Below are 18,061 nucleotides of genomic sequence, written 5' to 3' on the forward strand. Positions count from 1 at the left end.
GAGAGGGCTTAGAGGGAGGCAGTGAGGCTTAGGTTAAGTTAGATGCAAAGGCGATGAGACCTTAGTTTAATTGGACTAATTTGATTTGATACTAGGAGACAAACTAATGAATTTATTTAGAGAGAGTGAATAATAAATAATAGGGGAGAGTAATTGATTCGATCAAACTGTACAAAATTGCAGGAGTACCCTCTTATTGTAGCAGCTTGCATTTGGGAGGACTAGTCAAGTGTACCCGTTTTCAGTTGGGGGGCCTTTGTTGCTCCGGTTCTACTCCTCTTTCCCGCGTTCCAAGTTCCACCTTGACTCCTCAACTGAAAGATTCTGACTCCACAGCTCAGAAAATTTCCCCTTTTGATCCACAAGCCATGATGGGCATGCAGAAGAAAGGCTGCAGGGATGAAAGAATGTCTTGTAATAAGTTGTATGGGATGAGATGAGAGCACTGAGCGAAAGTGTGATGATGAGAGACAACAGAGTGATGATGATGAGAGATCCGTTCAATCTCAAGCTTATATCGTGCATGGGAAACAGAGGTTGCTGCATGGCCAGCCAAGCAGAGAGATATGGGATCTCTGCTTTAATATCGCATTCAGAAACCATCTCTGAGAATGTGCCATGGCTCCTCTCGATCCTCTCAAGCTCCCCTCTTGCTTTCTCTTCTCCAGATGTTGCTCTTCAAAAGCCTCTCTTTGTTGCTCCAAATGTCATCTTCTCCCACAGCTTCGTGCCCTCTTCAAGAAGCCTGTAGTTTTTGCTCCAATTGGCATCTTCTTCCACACAGCTTGCTCTTCTGCTTGATGCTCTGCAAAATGCCTCTATTTGTTGCTCCAAAATGTCGTCTTCTTCCACATAAGTTGCTGTCTGCTTCATCCTTTATTTGTTGCTCCAAATGTCGTCTTCTTCCACATAGTCTGCTATTCTGCTAGACTTTTTCTTCTTTTGCATCTACGGTGGGCATTCATGGGCTCTTCACCAGATTACCGAGTGCATGCACTGCATGGGGGTGGACAGAGGGGCCTTCTCACAATCTCACATAATGGGCTCTTGAACCTCGAATCAGCATGCTGAGGTTGGCTGAGGTTGGCGAGGAAGCTCCAAAACTGACCAGTAGCAAGGCTCTGTCGCTATGTGTCTGTCTTCCGGAGGCTCCAAAATTGACTCACAATTCTCTGTCTACGAGTGAGAGTGTGTCTGCTGCAACGTGTGGGGGAAGTGGGCAGACAGTGTGCTGACTGAGGTGGGTGCTGAATTCTGATGAGCTGAGCAGTTGGGTCCCAAAGGTGTGAGCTGTGGATTCGAAGAGGAGGGTTTGACAATTGGGAATCTGAGGAGGAAGATGATGACTGAGAGCTCCAGGAAATGTAGTGTTGCTTGATTTGGGTAACAACAAGATGATGACTGAAAGCTCGAGGAAATGTAGTGTTGCTTGATTTGGGTGACTTCTTGTTGATGATCTTCTTCTTCTTCTTCTTCTTATCTTCCTCACACCGCAGCAGCTGCAGCTTGCGATCTTCCCCTCACATCTCCATCGCCATAGCTTCCCCCGTGCTCCTCACGCTCTCCATCACACCCTTGACTCCCTTGACAATCCACCCCATCCGCCCTTGTAGCTTGCCGCTTATTAGTCTACTCTCTCTCCTTCCCTCCCAACAATCCCGCCTTCTGCCGCCTTCCCTTTATTGCTTCCGTATTCCCCCATCTTCCTTGCCCCGACGTCTTTTCTCACCGTCCTTGCACCTTCTTTCAGCCCTCCTAAGTCTGCAATCCTTCCCCTCTCCGCGTTTTGTTTGGCTTTTCCTTGACTCCGAATTGATAATTCACATGCTCAGCTGCAATCCCTCCACTTCATAACGTACCCGCGATGCGACAGAACCGTCCGTCCACCGAAATCTTTTACTCCTCGACCGTTCAGCAACAAAACTTCCGCTAATTGTGCGTTACAACGCACCCGCTTCAGATATCGATTTCCTTTCGGCTTGCAAGCCATATTTATCTTTCTACGGCTCAGCAATATACCGTCCACCTCACCAGACGGCGTGCTCGCATACAGATGCGCCAGCTCTCAAACATACGATCAATTTACGGTTTGTAGATTGGAAGATATTTTGACGCACTCCAGTAGCGATATTTCGAAGCTTAAGCTGCGGTAATCTACAGCGTCAGGGAAACACTGATCTTGAGAGAAACTGTCTACTAGAGTGCTCAAGAGCTTCACACCGGGTTCCTACCACTCAAGTTGCGTCAAGCAGCGGCGGGAATTTTGCTTGGTACGTTGTCATTCGCATGGGGTGGGACTTAAATGTGGGTGCGTACTTGTTAGCGCTAGTGACAAGAAAAGAGTCGAGAATGAGACTGAGAGAGACAGAGAGAGAGGGAGAGAGAGAGCGCATGCGCCTCGCCAGTCGAGTTTAATGCTTGGAAACACGTTCTACGGCGATGTATGCCATTTTCGACTTTCGTAAGGACGTTCTGGACAAACGATGTATGTCTTTTGGCTTTCGTAATGATATTCTGGCGAAACTTCAGTGCGATGTTTAATTTCGTTTTTCCGCTGTTCATACTCTTATCGGTCGATGCTGATGCAATTCGCATGGGTGTTTATTCTACAGTTGTGTTGTAATTGGCGTAGCGTTCTTCCTGGTACAATGCGAAGGCGGTTTTCTTAGCCATGGGTCGGCTTCCTGTGGGCAGTGTCGGAAGCAAGGAGCCAATGTCTGCTTACAGAGGAAATGGAGCACCGAAACGGGGAAGTTCAATCAATGACAAGATGCTGATCAATGCAGCCGAGAAGATTTCCGTGAAGGCAGTGTTGAAGGAGCCTCCGCTGGAGATTTTTCCTTCCATCAACGCAGTAACTCAATTCCGCTCAAATTCGAAAATTGTTAAGGGCGAAGAGGTGGGGAAAGTGAGGACGACTCCTGTGTATGAAGGTGCGCAATTGCGTTCTAAGTTTCGGACGGGAATCCCCCAGGAACCGGAAAGACCGAAGAAAATATACAACAAGCGCAACATCCAGAAAGATCAAAATGCGCAAGGTAAGATCGCTGTGCTAGGAGCTAAGACTTTAGAAAGCAGGGAGGCGGAGAAGGACAGCATCGTCGAGAAAAGAATTGTGGACGATGCCAAAATCAGAAAGCACGGGGGACCATACGGAGGATTCTCTCGAGGAGTCGCAAGATCTCTGTGTCCAGACAGGGAGAAATTTCTCAGAGAACAATCAGCTGGAGAGTGGAGAACTCTGGACAAAATTGCTGCGTCGACGATAACTCACACTGTTCACTCGCCTTCGGGGAGCGAGTCTTCTTCCTCCTTCTCCACCATTGAGACATCTTCTTGCTCCTACAAAAGTGAGGCAAGTGCTTCCGCTGCAAAGGGTGACTTCTCCCCTTCAAACTTGAAAACAGCAAATCTCTCCAGTGCAAGCTTGGGAACATGTTCCAGCCCACGCTCAAAAATTGCATCTGCAGAAAAGTGCGATGATGTATCGGAGGTGATGTCGGAATGCAGTTGCAAGCTTTCTGAGAAATTGCATGGGCGCTTGCTAGAGACTGAGAAAGAAGACTTTCTTGAGTTCAGCTTCTTGGAGGGAAGGATGATCGAAAGTCAACTCTGCCGGAAAAATGCAGATGATTACTTGGGGTATTCCAGCTCGGATCATTCAAACTTTGGAGATGAGCATCTCTTGGAACAAGATGCCTCCACCATAATGCTTTCTAATGATGAAGAATGGGGGGATGCCCCTGCCTTCTACTCTGCTTCGTGTCGTTCGCCGGAGACCTGCTCGGAGACATCCTATCACTCTGCATCAATCGACCACCACGAGATCAAGCGGACTCCCATTGGTGGAGATCTCGTCGATAGACCACAAGGATCTCTTCTGGCTGCTCCCGGCCATGCCACAGAAACTCTGCTCCAGCTTGCAGAGTCTGAGAGCCAAGTTCAGGACTCCACCCAGCAATGGCAAAATGAAAAATCCATAACTCTAGGGACGATGGCAATATCACGTCCCTTGAGGCTGCCAATGGAGGATCCAGATTTCCAATCGGCTCCATTCGAGGCTGACATTGATGTCGATCGAGTGGTCCTAATGTCTGATGCACAGCCTAGCAGAAGCCTTTCAGCTGGTTGTTCCGATGTGGCCTTCTGTGAAAGTTTCAATTTTCCAAGAAGTTCCTCCTTGCAACCATTTCCAAACCAACGTGAAGATGGGTTCTCATTTCAATCACCGCTCATGTGGAATAATTCCCAACCAAAGGCCAGCAGTGATTTGATTTTGTCCTCGTCTTCGGTCATATGTAAGGATGACATTGGAGGTAAGCGGAATGTGGTCAATCGTTCCATTGGGGCGGATATTTCTGTGCCAAATAAGGGGATTCTAGTGCGAGATAGGCACGATTGGGACACCCCACTCGTTGATAGGGCTCTACATCCTCCCCCTCATCATGATTTACTGAAGGCCACAAAGGCAGCTTCACTATCTTCTCTTCTTTCATTCAGAGAAGCCAGACGCATTGGGAGGCCTGATGATTATGTCGAGAAAGCATGTGTTGACTTGCTATGGCCTGGAATATCAAAACCACAGCCACCTATGCTCTCTTCTCCTAAGGCACATTGGGATTGGAGAAGCAAGAGTCTAGGTGCCAGGGCCAGTCTTAGATCAGCTGTAAGGAACTTGGAAGCTGCATTCTCTGGGTCCAGGTCAGTTTCAGTTCCTAAAACACGTGCTCCTACGACACAAAAAGAGATGAAGACAGAAAGTCCACGTTTGCTAGACAGGGTCTTTGTGAGCCCTGTGAGAAGCCGCCACAAGCAGGCCGAAATCTTGAAGTCTTTAAAGAGACCTACACATCCTGATAGCCACCTTTTTCAAGGAAATGAGCTCCTAGGAAGCAGAGTCCCTTTGAGAAGGGATGCAAAGTCGATAGAGTGCAACCAGAAAAGCCTTTCTGTGGATTTGGATGCCAACAAAGCAATGGCCTGTCCAAAAGCAAATCCCGTCATCAAACCTCTGCCAATTTTTGGCTACAGATACAGAAGCTTAGATTTAGAATTTTCATGCAAACCTTTCCTTCCAGCGTCCAAAAGTATTCGTTGTCTACCAGCCCCCAAGAGTGTTCTTGCTCGAGGGGATCCCGTTTCTCCCACCCACAAACCTCACAGATTGTCATCCAGTCATTCAGAGAGTGCTCCACCCAGTATGCTGCAAGGCTATTTGCAGTGCATTTTGAGAGATGGTGTTCCGTGTTACACTCTGACCATAGATGATTCTGAAGAGATGCTATTAGCAAGAGCTTGTAGATCAGATACTCAAGCAAGCAAAGAGGGTTTTAATTGCATGTACACATTTCATTCAGGAAAGAGCAAAGCTAGAGGCAAGGGGACTGGTGCATGGAAAAGCTGGATAAGGAAAGACAAGACTGCTTCTGATCTTACTGGCAAAATGAAAGTTTCGAGTGTCCTCTCTCGGGACGTTGCACCCACAGGGGAGATTAAAAACTCCATAGTATCAGAATTTGTGCTCTTTGATGGAAGAGCTGAAGATGCTGTGCGCAGTCAAAGCTTGAGGTTTTGGTCATCAGATGTGCCATGCCAGAAGAGTCCTACTGCAGGCTCAATGAGAGAGAATTCATTGTCTTTATTGCATTCTCCTACCGGCTTGCTTTCGCCTTCAAGCCCCTTCTCTGAGAAACGAATTTCAACAAGCCTAAGCAGCACAGTTTTTCACTTGCAGGAACAACCCCAACTATCCAGCACCATCAAGGGGACTATGGGACACAGACCAAGCTTCTCTCTCGATGTTTGGAGCGACACAGATTTGACGGACACAGAAATTACACCAGTCAGCCCTTGCCCATCGCACATGGAACTTGCCGCCATGGTTATACGAGTGCCTGCTGAAGAGTATGAAAGAGAATCACAAGTGGTTGATTTCCATACCAGAAAAGATCCATGGGGTTGGGGTCTGAATTTCCTGGATGGCTGCAGTGAGTCTGAGGCCTGGGCAGGTGTTCAGGCCATGCCCCGTACGCTGTCTCTCAGTGCCGTCAATGGTGAAAAGATTGGTAATTATCGAATGCCAGCTGGTAAAGCCCTGTGCACGGAAGGGCCACAAAGGGGTTTTCGGTCTCGCTCTTCAATGAGCACTCTGGATAAGCAGTCTATAAGGGACAGCAGCAATGACATGGTCTTTGAGAACAGCAACTATGGTATGGCTTGTTCTTTAGATCCTCCACAGAAACCTTCAGATGTTCAGAATGGACTGTTGCCAAGGGTTGAGAATGCGACCATTATATTGCCGATGGGCAACCATGGTCTGCCCAATGGCGGATCAAATGGGCCAACCTCATTGATTGAGCGCTGGAGATCTGGTGGAAAATGTGACTGTGGTGGCTGGGATTTGGGTTGTGGTCTGACTGTTCTTAGCACTGAAAGACCTAACAAGTCTACTACATTCAGTGATAAATCTATGCAGCCACTTTCTCAAAACAGGCCCTTGAACATCTTCTCCCAGGTAATACCTCTATCTCTGTTGGAATGCTCCAGTATCTGGCATTATGAAACTCAAAAGCTCTTAATATTTCTTAACTCACTTTCTTTTTGGACTTGTGTCTGGGCACAGGGGAGCAAGCCGGAGATTATTCTAAGATTGTCAGTTGTTCAGGATGGTTTCTTCATGCTGAACTTTCAAGCAAATGTTTCACCTCTGCGAGCATTCGCAACTGCTGTTGCGATTCTGCATTGTAGTGTGTCATTGCCTTCTGTAGAGACATGGGTTAAGACAGAAAACTTCAAGGAGAGGCCACCCCGTGCTCCTCAAAGGCAACTGCGGAGTTTAGAAAGAGCCAACTCTAGATCTGAAGACAAGGCTACCTTAACAGTCCCAGAGCATTGCAGACATACTCCACCACGCACTCACTCTGATCCTCCTCTTTCCCCATTTGCAAGGGTATGATACCAGCTGGATGTGTATATTTGGTTCCAATCCTCTTAAGGCAAGTAATCACCTGAGATAGCTCTAACCAACTACACCCAGCTGGGAAGTATGCCTGTGTAAACTAGCTTTTTGTACAGCCATTATGCCAGTAGGCTTCAGGAATCAATAATCAGGCCCTGTGGTATACTGGTCCTAACGCTTGCTCCCTAATTTCCCATTAAAAAGGGATGCGAGTGGCTTCTGATTCACTCACAAAAATGATGCAGATTAAGCTTTTAAAGTCCAAAAAGCAAATTCTCGGAACTTCTAGGGATTTATGAAGAATAAGTGTTCCGTGATAATAACCTCCAATGCTCATGTAAGACAATCATTTACACCATGATATTGCTGCAACCTTAACTGTGCATGAAAATTATAGTCTTGGAGATTTTGAAGGCCTTCAGTCCGTTTGTGACCTTCTTTCAATCTATATTTCAACCCAACATTCATTTTGTGAAACCGACATCAGTAGTAGAAAGTGAAAGAAAAAAGTACTGACAGAACCATGTACATCAAAGCATTGTGGCCTAATGGGCTTGGCCTACAGAGATTTTACCTTTGGGAGGGTAGTGGAAGGATTGGCAAGGAAGTCAAAAGATGATGCTTCTGCAATATTTGCTGTTCTACCACTAATATTCCCTACCAGTGCATTAATGTGAGCTAATGTTGACACTTACCACCTGAGCCGATCAAATCCAGTTTCTATGAACTGGTCCTTTGTCTTAGAACATTTAACATTGTGACAAGCACGAGGATTACTCTTCGCTGATGTATCCAATGGAACATTGTTGGAGCTGTCCAAGGGTGAAAGAAGTACCAATAAAGAGCATAGCCACAGTTTCCTTCCCCGGCCTACACCTAGGCAATGTTACCCTTCGTCTTGCGATCTTTGTTGGCGTTATGAGTGAAGCCTATCTGTGTGAGCGGATCTAATCCATTTTCTATGAAACATTACGTTATCTTTGAACGCTGTACATGTGACAAGCAAAGTACCACAAATGAGCAAAACTACTGTCATGCCCTTCCCAATCCCCTACATCTATGAAATGCCACCCTGCGTGATTAGATAGACCACCTCGCGTGATTGGATAGATAACATTAAGAATTGGAACTTACAGGGGTCGAGGAAAGATAGAATAACAAATTGAAGAAAAGCATACACAGCGAAACCTATTACTCAACTTGAGAATACACGGCGAAACCTATTGATCTACTTTGAGGGTAGCAAAACTGCGTTACCCAAGTCTTGGGTAGCTTTGCACAGTTACAATGTGCTTGCCCACATTGTCTTCACATAGTACTCGCCACATTGTGATGGCTTGGCAGATGTTATCTGGTGTCATTTAGGACTGCCCTCCAAGTTCATGAGTACTCATTGAATCAAACTTCTTAATACAAAACGATACGCGTTGATCTAATCCAGTCCATAATCTCCTTCAAAACAAAACCTATACTCGAGAATACCCAATTTAGTTGCTCCATCCATAGCCTGCGCACCCACACATCTCATAGAATTTACATTACACTGTTTATGTTGCTTGAGCAAGAGATTGAGTAACTCCTAGAGCATTGGTAGCTCAAGCAGTTTGGGTGTTGGCCTTTTTGAGCTGTTACCCCCACCTTGTGTGTGAGTTCTTTAAAATTAACCCGGGGGACTCTTTAGCATCCCAAATTATGAGAGTGGCTTGTTGTTGGGTTGAACTGCCTTCAATGCTCCAAAGCTAATACAGAGTTTGATGGGCAAGCCAATAAAAGATGCTCAGCTCTCCCTGCAAGTAATAGCCTATTGTATTAAATGCTTGACAATAGTTCACCATTTTATGCGTGTGACAAAATGACCTTATGCAACAAACTACATTTTCTTCTGTGTACACTAAACCTTACACCACATCATCCACAACACAACATAGCGTAGAGATCAAGCCCACCTTGCCGCATGAGTAACATAAATAAACAGAGTTTCCTATTGAAGCTTGGGTCCACCTTAACTCTTGAAAACTACCTTGTACTTAACCCAATTCGTTTCCATACCGATTGATGATTGAGCATACCCAAAATGTATGCCTTATGCCTTGAATAATATTATAATAATAAAAATGTATGCATTGTTTATCATGCCTTATCAATCAGCTAAATGACCTCTAAATCTTTGTAAGGGACCACATCTATCAAAAGTTTAGGATATCTAAAAGTCATAATCCATCATTCACTGAACATAGGGTATGGCTCTCACTTTGGTGCAATTGGAGAGTCATAAAAGTGTCAGTAAATCAAATTAGGGTACTATGAAAGATAATGTTGATTTAACCACATAACATCAATAATGGGTGGACTATGAAATTTCATAAGATACTTGCATTCATGGCAACCACCATGGGTATGCTTCTTCTAATGAAAAAGTATATGTTGTTTTATCTTGCTTAAAAACTTCCAGTCGAGGCTCATTCAAGAATTATGTTAGCTTAGGTCCCTCATAGTGCTTCTGAATTGACATGAAAAGCATAATGAATCCTTTAATGAGATCCTAAATGCAAGCGAAAAGAAACATTATTGATCTTGTGTTCAATCTCAAAAGGAACAAAATAGCACAAAGCAAGCCGAACATAGATACCTACCTTTTTTGAAAGCCTAGCTTTATGGAATCTCAATAGTACCCAATCACATTCTTTATGCACTATTGCTTCTTTCTGGCTTCTTGTGACTGAATGATATGCTTTCTTACATAATCATATGTTGATTTGTGATCTTCGATAAATCGATCAACTACTAAAACTTCATCTTATGTGCTTGTTATAATCAAAGATGGAGGTTTAGCATGGATAATTTAGATGATGCTTTATCTATAGATGAATGAATTGTGAGCGAATTCTACCATGGACGAATATGTCTGGGTGATCATGTACATAGCTTCTCAAGAGCTCCCGTACTATTTCGTGTGCTACCTCACTTTGGACATCTGATTCAAGATGGAACAAAGAACAGAATTCCTACTTCATTCCGAAATTGCTAAATAATACTTGCTAGAAATTGCTAGTGAACTTAACATTATGATCTGAAACAATTGATTTGGGAGCTACATGGTGTACAAATACATTCTTAATAAACAACAATGCGGCTTTGTAGCATCCTGCAAGGGATAAAGTGTGCTTGCTTACTGAATCTATCAATCTTACCATATCCCCTAAGTTGATCACAAAAAACATGTAATAAAGTACATTGCTCTATCCTCCCAATAACTGGCAATAGTTGCAATAAACACTTCGTCATACTTTGCATGTTGACATATTGGACAAGATGTAACGTAACAAAGACATCATGATTTCTTTGTTTGGGCATCTACTGGTGTTTTGGCTTGAGATGGATGGTGATTTTATTTTTCTACAGTGTTTTTCAACTAATTCTTGGTTGCATCATTGAGTTAGTTACAACATTAATGTGGGAAGTGTCTAAGTGGAAGATTGTTTGTATGAACGTCAGTTCTACACTCTCAACCCATTTTTTTGGTTGTGTTTTGGCGTCATTTAGTAGTTTCAAGAGTTCTACACATCTTTTGGTTATTCCAAATAGGTTTGGATCATTGAGTCAATTTTCATAAATTCCCTTCTATTTGTTACAGGAGAGATAAAATAACTTAGTTGGAGACATGAAAGAGGAAGACCGCATACATAAGTTGCATAGGGGAACTCATCAAGGTGAGCAGCAGTTGGGAAGCCATGATAATCAAGGAGCCAAGGCTATGAGATAATGCGTAGGGTGGCACCGAAGAAGAAATCAAGAGATGATCACTGGGGTACAGGAAGAAAGCAAGAAGATAGCTCACCTGAGGGAGGGGGCACAGCCAAAGGACAAGTCCAAAAGGAAGAGATCCATGCAAAGAATGGAAGACCATGCCATATACGCACCAAAGGATCATATCGTGCCAATTTAGGTAAGAAGATGCATGCATTAAGGGTAGTTGTGATCAAGCGGTGGGTGGTGGGTGGTGGAAAAGCAGTGGGCGGTGGGTGGTGGGTGGTGGGCAGTGGAAAAACGGCCAAGTGGCTGTTAGGATAAGGTGGGGTTAGGTTAGGAGGGTGTACGTATGATTAAAAAAGGGGGGGTAAGAGTGATAAAGGAGAGTCATCATGGCTAGTAAGGATGGCCAACCAAGCTGTATCAAGCATTAACTAAAGTCGATTTATCCTTATGGATAATATATATCTACCATAAAATACTCTACAAAAAAAGTGGCTTATATCAATCCATAGTTAAGATCTTATATTATAAGAGTAATAGTAGGCATAAAACACCAAATAAACAAAAATACTTAGCTCTTGGGTAAACTCTTAGAGTATATGGTATTAGTAAAATCAATCAAAGTTGGAACATTCCCTAGCCAATTATTTGTACTTTAATCCTAACCAATAACCCTAAGCTAGCTATAAGTATGATTTTAAATGTACTCAAACAAAGGACTAGGTTAAGAGCCATATAGTTGCAATATCAAGCAATACTAGAGGCATATATTCACAACCATAGACCAATAGTAGATGTCTATAGGAGAGTTGAACTCTAAACAATACGTAATCGAAAAGGTTAATAAATTAATTTGTGATTGAGTATAGTTGTGTGTGTATAAGCTAGCATATATAGCATGAGTGTATGTGAGTATGTGTACATGTGTGTGATTAAATACCTGTGTCAACTAGCTAGTGTGTGTGTGTGTGTGTGTGTGTGTGTGTGTGTGTGTGTGTAAATGATAGTGTTTTTAGTTTATGCTCTAGAGATGTAAAAGCATTGATTTTTGTAGGGATATTTCTATAGGTTGATATTTTTTACATCAACCGGGACCAAGTTTTAAGGTGTTTTACATGCTCCGAGAAAATTGTGATTTAATAGAATAATTATTTTGTAGTTTTGATTTCGCTAGAAACATTATATTAGAGAATTTGGGAATTTTCCAATACTTTGGGAATTCCCAAATGAGAAAAGTCCCATTATTCTTTGAAAGTTTGTATGGAACGTGGTTAATTTTGGGAATTTCATTAACATGGAACTAGGCATGAAATAGTATTTTGTGTTCAAATTACAAATGCTTTTAACCCCAAACCCCATATTTTGGGTGGGGTATAAGGGGTTAGGGCACATGGTCAAATCTCATGATGGTAGGGTCATAATCAGTGATGTTTATGAAGCATCGTTGTAAGGCTTGCATAATCTTGTTAGATTATTGAAGATGCCTCCTCATAAGACAACCATAGATTTTCTTGTGCTATTGCCATAGGTTTTAGTGGGATTTTTAATTTTATGGGAAGTTTAGCACTCATATGCATCCATGCAAAAACAATACCATTTCTTAGGGTCCTTTTTGTTGCACCTCCAAAATTTATCCCAACACTCTAAATAAGCTTCGTCATTCATAGCATTGCAAATGAATGCAACTAGGTGTTCAATATTGTACAAGTATCTTCTTGTAGTTCTCAGATATCCTATTTACATCTATATCGTTTTGTGTAACTCCAAACCATATTCAATAGATTGATCAAACAAGGAGAACATCATAATTCTTGGCATCAACATTGGCTTAAATGCATCTTTGGGTCATTTGCATGAAGCCCACAATAGTAATCATCTAATTCTTCCAACTCTTTGAAGTCATGGACACGTCATCCATTGTAATAGATATGCCTTCACCATGTGTCCTTGGCCAAAATTCTTGGAATACTACTTCTTCTTGCATATCTATAGTTTCTAGATTATCCACAATGTTCCAATACATGATCACAAGTGTTGTGTACTACGTGAACTCACCATCAAGCCCACGGCACTATTGACCATCTTTCTCAATACCTTAGGTAATCTTTGATGCCATTTACCATCTCTTGGTAACCCTTTAGGTACTCATACATGGGTACCAACATGCGGAACCTTATTGGAAGCATGGGATCCCCAAAGTATCCTCTTCCAAAATTCAATGCCACCTTCCTTGGGTAGTGCTGCTGGCGACTTTGGATGCATCTTGTACTACATGCTCATCGATGTAATTCTTGAATTCAGTGACATGGGCTATTAAGAAGGTGTGGGTCTTGAAGTTTAGCACAATTGAAAATGATTCATTAGGTGTGGAAAATTGAAAGTCATGCTTGTTGTCCTGAGCTTTTTAGGGAGTTACTAACATGGCATCAATGTCTTTATGTGCATGACCTACCATGAGGAATCCTAATTGGATCATCTTGAAAATCCCTCATGCCACCAAGAGTAATAAAATGCAAAAGTAGCAATTTTTATGCTCTGATGCATATTTGCCTAATTGTAATCATTCAAACTTTGTTGGACTATCCGCCACTACTATTTGGTCCACACACATTTTTCAAATGGATTTACCTTGGTGATAATCCAATGTCTTTCATGAATTTAATACATTTTTCAACGTCTTGCTTAATCTCAGGATGCTATCCTCTGCCAATTCATCCTTCTCATATCTTTTAAACCATTCTAAGCTTCGTAAACAATGTTTTGATTATATTCTGATTGTTCTAATGTTATATTAAGCTCACTCAAGATATCTACTTGCTTATAGATACCTAGAATTACTAATTTATTTCTCTTGAGCCATCCTTGTCCTATTTTGATTTTATGTGGCATCTACTCTACATAATTTTTCACAAAATCTCTCATAATTTGCGTATAATCCCAAGCTTTCCTTAAAACCCCTTTATTTCCATGGATTATCCTCGACACACCTTGCTCATATTACCCTCCATATCTATAAAAGGAGGTCTTTAGTATGCCATATCTCTAATACCATGCTATTGCACGCATATGCTTTCTACTAACCACAAAATTAGTGTCTAATAGCCATACTATCAACACGGTTTAAAGAGTAAAAAATATCAAACATAGTGCATGCGTGCTTCCAAGTTGAAGCTCCAAAAATACTTGTTAATCTCACATTATTGTTTCTTGATTAGTGAGCCGACAACATTTTTAATCATAACAATTAGTTGTTTTCTACATGCAAAGCATAATCCACAGATACCCTCAATGTAAAGTCCTTTTGGAGAGAATCCTGGCCTTCCTATTTACCATACATTACCTTCTCTTTTTAATACAGATTGAAATATCACCTAAGATGAAATCCTGACTAGAACCCCTTATTTCGTCCATCGTGATCCATTACAAATGCTTCACTCATGGAGTCTTTCATGTGTTCATCTTGTTGCAATGGTCATCCATTCTCAACATTGTGTCTTTTCATAGGCCACCTTACCAAATTGACAGAATCTCAATCATCACTTAGAGTTGTTGATGCATTAGCATTGTATGCCCTATCTATTACTACACCCACATCAAAGTCTCTTAGTAGTTCAAAACTTAATAGCCTTGTATTGGTAAGCCAGAAGGATGATTCCTATGCCAACGCATTGTGTGTTCCCTTCTAACCATAGCACCACTCTTTTTTCTCTCTAGCTATCGTATACATTAATGCAATCATAACCTTCAAGCACCTCATCACATTGCATTGTTACCCCATCAACATTACATATGTCCATTTTGTCATTTTCAATGTGAAAACCATTGTGTTGTATTCCATCATGGTTTTATGGTATCTTCATTACATTTTCACTATTTAACTTAACAAAACTACCAATAGCATCACAAATTTTTCATGGATCATCTATTGGGAATGGAAAAAGTACACTAATATTGCTCGACATTTCTACACTAAGACTGATAGACATCCAATACCAAGCATTGTTCCATGGCATGTGTACCATCCCCATGGTCATAATGCAATCACTAAGTTAACGATATCTCCACATAGAAGTTCTTCACCCATGATGCCTAAAATGAGGAAAACTCTTATTTAGTAAATCAATTTACCGAGGCCAAAAAAATGCAAAGTTTTAACATGTAGTCTAATCATGTGCTTGGAGAAGACTCAACCATGTGGCCAAATATTTATAGCATGATGGTGTCCCAAAAAAACCTTATTAGGAGTGCCAAATCAATAATATGAGGAGAAACTTCGACCATGTGGCCAAATCTTTATGAGGACAAGATGGTGTCCCCATACACATTTGGCCACAACTCAATACAGATTTGGCCTAATGGTCAAATCCTGAATGGGATGAGCCCTCATGTTCAAACCATACAGCCCATAGAACCCTCCCACCCAAGATTTAACTCAGTTAATTCTTCACTAGGATATGCGAATGTCATATATATGTATAACTATGTATACACACACACACACACACATTTTTCAACTCCAAATCAATGTTGCTATTGCTTCTCCAATAATCACTCGTACCTTTCTGTCTCCACCTACCACCTCTATTGCCTCTTTAACCCAATGGTTTCTTTGAGAATAAGTTTATCATCTCTCTCTCTCTCTCTCTCTCTCTCTCTCTCTCTCTCTCTCATGCTCAAGATCTCAAGAAAAATTTAGAACACTCAGTACACACCTATTTTTTTCATCCCTTAGTACAAGTTTTCTTTGGTTTTATAGCTTGGCTTGGTCCCATTGCCATTACTTGCTATTGTAATTGTAATTTGTGACTTGATTCAAGCTCCTTTTGTGAGATTTTATTCATTTAGAGTCTTGTTTCAAGTAGCCTTTGTTCTTTGTTTTGAAACAAAGGGGAGAGAAGTAGGAGAAGAGAGAGAGGAAAAGTTTTGGTAGAAAATTTGAAACAAAGGGAAGGGAAGTAGAGAGAGACGAGAGAAATTGAAATTTGAAACAAGGAGGAGGGAAGGAAAGAGCAAGGAGGAGAAAAGCGAGAAGAAGAGGGAAGAAAAACATTAATATGAATAAAAGGAAGGAAGGGAGAAAGGGGAGGGAGGAAAGAATTTGAATTTGAATAGATGTAGAAAATATGCATTTGAAATTTAAATTCCAAATTTGGCATTAGCTCTTATTTAAAATTTTAATAAACCTACATGTTTTTCTTATATGTCACCATCATAAGGATTTGGCCACATGGTTAAATCTTGACCACCTTACAGTCAAATCTTCTCATTATCTCTTTCATAGAGCCTTCATCATAGCTTTACATCCCCAAGATTTGGCCAAACGGTCAAATCTTCTTTCCATTATTCTCATTTGGACATGTCCCTCATAACATGCCCAAGCTTTGGCCACGTGGTCAAATCTTCTTGCCACAATTCTCATTTGGATGTTTCCCTCATAACATGCCCAAATATTTGGCCATGTGGTCAAGCCTTCTTTCCATTTTCCTCTTAAGGCATTCTCATAGCATGCTGAATAATTGGGACACATGATCAAATATTCTTTTCATCTTTCTCATTTGGATGTGGACCTCAAAGCATAACTTTTTTTGAATCCCCTTATGAGTATGAGAAAAGTGTTGCAAATAACCTCTTTCATTCTATCTATCTAAAAATTTGAAATTTAATTTCCTTGCACCTCCAAATATGTGATATTGTGATGCTACAAATGTCATAACATATTGAGTATCCTCATAGTCATATGAAAACATTGTTGAATACCTGACCTATCTAAGAATTTGCAACACCATTTAGACTTTGAATTATTTTTAGTCTCTCAAATGTTCTGTAAAGTCCAATACATGTTTGTTTATAACATGTTTGAATAAACAAACATAGTGAATCTACTTGTGGTGTGTAATATTTGACTTTCTTTTTGGATGTGGCCATTGTAGCATTTCAAAAGATTTCACCATGTGATCAAACTTTCTTTCCATTTATCTGATATAGAGGATAGGGGAGACTCAGTGTTGGGTTGGAAAAGAGATGGGTTGGATGGATGGATTGCCTTGGAGAGAAGGATGGGAAAAGTTAGTATGGGGTGAATGAAAGGATGAGGAAAAGAGGGGATGAAAATGGCAAGAGGGCTCATGAGGGGATTACAAGGATGGTGGATAGGGAAAAAGTACAGGATACCCTACCCTTTTTCCCATCCTCCTCCCCAACCATCCATCCATCCAACCTATCTCTTTTCCCATCTTTCTTGTGAGGTTGTTCCCCAATTCCCAAATCTTCATTCTCCTTTGTATGTGGCTCTCATTGTAAGCCAAAGATTTGGCCACCTGGTAAATCTTCATTCCATCTTTCTCATGAGGCTCTCTTCAAATTTTCATAACATGTCGAAAGATTTGATCATGCGGTTAAATCTTCCTTTTATTTTTCTCATGAGACCCTCATCAATTTCTCATAACATGCTAGAACCTCCTTTCCATATTTCTCATGAGGCCCTTCTTGAAATCTCATAGCATGCCCAAAGATTTGTCCATGTAGTAAAATCTTCTTCCATATTTCTCATAGCATGCCCAAAGATTTGACCATGAGGTCTACTATTATTTCCATCTTTCTGATTTGGGTGTGGCCTTCCTAGCATGCCACAAGATTTGGTTCTTACCATCATTCTCATTTGGATATGGCCCTCATAGCATGCCCTAAGATTTAGTTATGCCATCATTCTAATTTGGATATGATCCCAAGATTTGGCCATGTAGTCAACTCTTCTTACTATCATTCTCATTTGGATGTGGCACTCATAACATACCCCAAGATTCTGCCACATGGTCAAATATTCATTTTGTCATTCCCATTTGGATGTGTCTCTCATAACATGCCCAAATATTTGGTCATGAGGTCAAACCTTCTTTCCATATTCTCATTTGGATGTGGGCCTCAAGTATCCCAAAAATTTGGCCACATGGTCAAATCTTCTTTCCATCTTTTCTTATGAGGCCCTACTTAAATTCTCATAGCATGCCCAAATATTTGGCCACATGGTCAAATCTTATTTCCATCATTTCACACTGATATTGATGTGGCCTTTATAGAATGCCCAAAGGTTTAGCCATCAAATCTTCTTTCCATCTTTCTCATCAAAGGCTAGTTTCCCTAATCAATTAGCTCTTTGGGAGATACAACATGACCTTAGTTATAGATCCTAAAAAAGAACTTTCTAGGTAAGAGATGATCCATCAATGCATAGTTGCCAAAATTTTGAGTCTTTTGCCATGAATCATCATGTTTTCCTCATGATGTAATGGATCTAGGAGATTGTTCCATTACATAGGACACTATTAAATGTATAGATGATCATTTTGTTAG

The 18,061-nt window shown here is 41.3% G+C and overlaps 1 protein-coding gene across 1 annotated transcript; it reads left to right on the forward strand.

Annotated features, from left to right (window-relative positions):
* Positions 1 to 628: 628 nt before the first annotated feature.
* On the forward strand, positions 629 to 7,241 carry LOC147880285 (uncharacterized). Its single transcript, XM_087370854.1, has 3 exons — positions 629 to 2,270; positions 2,613 to 6,514; positions 6,623 to 7,241. The coding sequence occupies exons 2-3, from the start codon at positions 2,672 to 2,674 to the stop codon at positions 6,953 to 6,955; spliced, it is 4,176 nt and encodes a 1,391-aa protein (XP_087226980.1). The 5' UTR covers positions 629 to 2,270; positions 2,613 to 2,671; the 3' UTR covers positions 6,956 to 7,241.
* Positions 7,242 to 18,061: the final 10,820 nt, after the last annotated feature.

Source organism: Dipteris shenzhenensis, chromosome 32 (assembly GCF_047967505.1).
Source record: "Dipteris shenzhenensis isolate YYH24624 ecotype China chromosome 32, Dip_SZ_1.0, whole genome shotgun sequence".
Taxonomy (NCBI): Eukaryota; Viridiplantae; Streptophyta; class Polypodiopsida; order Gleicheniales; family Dipteridaceae; genus Dipteris; species Dipteris shenzhenensis.